This window comes from Pectinophora gossypiella, unplaced genomic scaffold (genome assembly GCF_024362695.1).
Source record: "Pectinophora gossypiella unplaced genomic scaffold, ilPecGoss1.1 Pgos_39, whole genome shotgun sequence".
NCBI lineage: Eukaryota > Metazoa > Arthropoda > Insecta > Lepidoptera > Gelechiidae > Pectinophora > Pectinophora gossypiella.
Window position 1 is genome coordinate 121,431 of NW_026063249.1, and position 3,356 is coordinate 124,786.

Consider the following 3,356-nt stretch of genomic DNA (forward strand, 5'->3'; position numbering starts at 1 on the left):
ATCTGATCTATCTCGGATATGCAAAGGTGTAAGTGACGTCTGTATGTCAGGTTGTTTACCGCTCCGCAAGTGGATTTTCAACTCACCTGATATTATGTTAAATACGATGCAAATAAAAATAACTCGAAATATTTATCACTAGACGAAAATACCTCTAGTAAGACGTTAGGACTAGGGTGGTATAACGGTAGCGATGAATTACATTTCACATCAAAAATAAACGAAAATCTATCCACAATCACTAAACGGTTTATTCTCTCAATTGTGTCTCAAATTTACGACCCATTAGGTCTACTAAGTCCCATAGTGATCGTAGCAAAAGTACTATTGCAGAAACTATGGCTTTGCAAGGTTGGTTGGGACGACCAATTACCTCGCGATGTGGTTATCTCTTGGGAAAAGTTTGTGCAAACCCTATCAAATCTAAATAACATTCGCATTCCACGGCATGTTGTGGGTAATTCGCCTCAAAGTGTTGAATTGCATATATTTACCGATGCGAGTCAATCTGCGTACGGTGCTTGTGCGTATATACGTACTTGCAGCACTACGGGTGACGTAACAGTTATGTTATTGTGTGCGAAAAGTCGAGTCGCGCCACTCAAACCTGTTAGTATTCCCCGTCTTGAACTATGTGGTGCGTTAATCGGTGCGAGGTTATGTAGTAAAATAATCAAATCACTTCGATTGCAGTTTGATAATATTGTATTTTGGACGGACTCAACAATAGTACTTTGTTGGTTGCGCTTATCGCCTAATACATTGAAAACTTTCGTGCAAAATCGTGCCGTAGAAATTAACGAGTTGACTAGTAATGCTACTTGGAATCACGTGGACGGAAAAAACAATCCTGCGGACTTGTTATCGCGTGGTACAAACCTAGATCAGCTTAGTTCCTCATCTCTGTGGTGGACGGGACCCACCTTTCTACATGACAAGGTAAATAATTGGTCTCAAACATATAACAACGACACAACACAAATTCCAATTAATACGTTACCTGAAATAAAACTTAAAACTATTAATATGGTGTGTGAAGTACATACGCCCATCATTGATATAAAGAGATTTTCTTCATATATTAGACTTCAACGCGCTTGCGCGTATGCGTTACGTTTTATATATAATTCACGTACAAAAAATGTAGCCGATCGTTGTCGCGGCCCTTTATCTACCGATGAATTAAACAAAGCTACCATGGTTATTGTTAAAGAAGTGCAGTTAGAATCGTTCCCTAATGAGTACACTTGTTTAATTAATAAACTACCAGTAAAAACATCTCGCAACTTGTCAGGTTTAAATATATTTTTAGATCAAAATAATGTTATTCGAGTCGGTGGTCGATTAAATAATTCGGAATTTGCTTACGATAAGAAGCATCCCATTTTGCTGTGTAGTAAACATTACTTTACTTTGTTATTGCATCGTCATGAGCATAATAGATTATTGCATGCGGGACCTTTGTTGCTATTTTCCAACATAAGAAATACTTGGTGGCCTATAGGCGGCCGTAATATAGCGAAAAAGGTTGTGCATCAATGTATAACATGTAGTCGAATGAAAGCGAAAGCTATACAACCTATCATGGGTAACTTACCTAGTGAACGTTTACTTTCAGGATATCCCTTCTTGTGTTGCGGCGTTGACTACGCCGGGCCTATGTATATGCTTAATCGTAAAGGTAGGGGCGCTAAATTAGAAAAATGCTATATATGTCTGTTTATTTGTTTTTCTACGCGTGCCTTGCACTTGGAGTTAGTCACTTCATTAACAACTGAAGGTTACATTCTAGCACTTAAAAGGTTTATCTCACGAAGGGGAAAACCTGTTCAAATATATTCGGATCATGGGAGGAATTTTATAGGTGCAGTTAAGGAGTTTACAGACTTCATAAAAGATAGCTCTCAGAATATAATTGACTATGCCACTAATAATAACATTGAATTCAAATTCATACCTCCTTATGCACCACACTTTGGCGGTTTGTGGGAAGCAGGAGTAAAGTCCTGCAAGCACCATATTACACGTGTGATAGGAAATGCAAATCTTACATACGAAGAGTTCAGCACGGTTTTAACTCAAATTGAAGCTGTCCTGAACTCTCGTCCTATGTATCCTATGTCTCCAGATCCTGATGACTACACACCTCTTACTCCAGCCCATTTCCTGGTCGGTCGGCCACTCACTGCTCCAGCCTGTGAAGATACCACTACCCGAGCTGTACATGCATTATCACGGTTCCAGCGACTCGAACAGCTCAGACAACATTTCTGGAAGCGATGGTCTACTGAATATATTTCGGAGCTACAGAGAAGGACTAAATGGAAAGAAAACAAAGAGACAATTACACCGAATTCTCTAGTACTAATCAAGGATGATAATCTACCGCCACTGAGGTGGCGCTTGGGAAGGATTATTTCTCTATCACCAGGGAAGGACGGCGTGTCAAGAGTCGCATCCATTCGAACTGCGACAGGCGTCATTCAGCGAGCCTCTTCCAAGATATGCCCTCTTCCGGTGTCTACTTCGGACACCGCAGACACTGGCCTCCATTCTCCACGGCACAGACAGACTTCTGTTGAGAGCAATCAGTAGCTCTCAAGGCGGGCGAGTATGTTCCTGCGTTACGCCATCTAGCGTTGAAGTCGTGAACTATTATAATCAAGATCACAATTATTATCGACACAACAAGATACAGCGGAACCTACGGCGAAAAACTTCCACTGTGATCGGCGAGATGGCGCTTTTATCCCCGGAAGGAACACAACAGCCATTTTTCAAGACACACATCTCATCTTTATGTCGTACGATACGCCTCACAATATTTTATTACTGTACTTGTAAAAGACCTAATAAATTCTTAAAATTAATAAAAATAAAACATTCATTGGACGCCTTCCTGGAGCTATTAATTCCTATGGAAAATCGCATTAAAAAACATCAAGTCGTCAACAAACATGATTATGGCCAATCCCTGGAGGATACGCTTAGGCGAAAGAGTAGGTTTGGTGAACCGCTAGAGGTTTATTATTATGAAGAATTAGCCATCGTGAACCGGTGTGACATCGAAGGGAAACGAGCCGTGGACTGCATTATCCATGGATTAAGTGACAAGACAATTAGATCCAGCGATAAGCGTTACGATGTACGCAGCCTGATCAACTCCATTTTCTGATGAGTAATAAAGAGAACCAACCGCCGCCCGATCGCTTTCATTTTAATAAAACAAAGTAGTCGACTGAATCCACAGCGGGAAGTAATAATGACAATAGGGATAAATCAGTTAAGACTTCAAAAAAAATTCAAGTTACAAATTATTTTGTTTTAACTGTAGGGAAAAAGGTTACCCGTATCTT

The 3,356-nt window shown here is 40.2% G+C and overlaps 1 protein-coding gene across 1 annotated transcript; it reads left to right on the top strand.

Moving 5' to 3' along the window:
* Positions 1-947: 947 nt before the first annotated feature.
* LOC126381185 (uncharacterized) lies at positions 948-2,840 on the top strand. Its single transcript, XM_050030705.1, has 2 exons — positions 948-1,681; positions 2,129-2,840. The coding sequence occupies exons 1-2, from the start codon at positions 1,027-1,029 to the stop codon at positions 2,593-2,595; spliced, it is 1,122 nt and encodes a 373-aa protein (XP_049886662.1). The 5' UTR covers positions 948-1,026; the 3' UTR covers positions 2,596-2,840.
* Positions 2,841-3,356: the final 516 nt, after the last annotated feature.

What these genes read in the sequence shown, in the direction of transcription:
- LOC126381185 (XM_050030705.1), top strand. Translation starts at nt 1,027, where the DNA reads ATGGTGTGTGAAGTACATACGCCCATCATTGATATAAAGAGATTTTCT. An exon ending in GTATATGCTTAATCGTAAAG is followed by an intron (nt 1,682 to 2,128) that starts GTAGGGGCGCTA and finishes CTATGTCTCCAG; the next exon opens with ATCCTGATGACTACACACCT.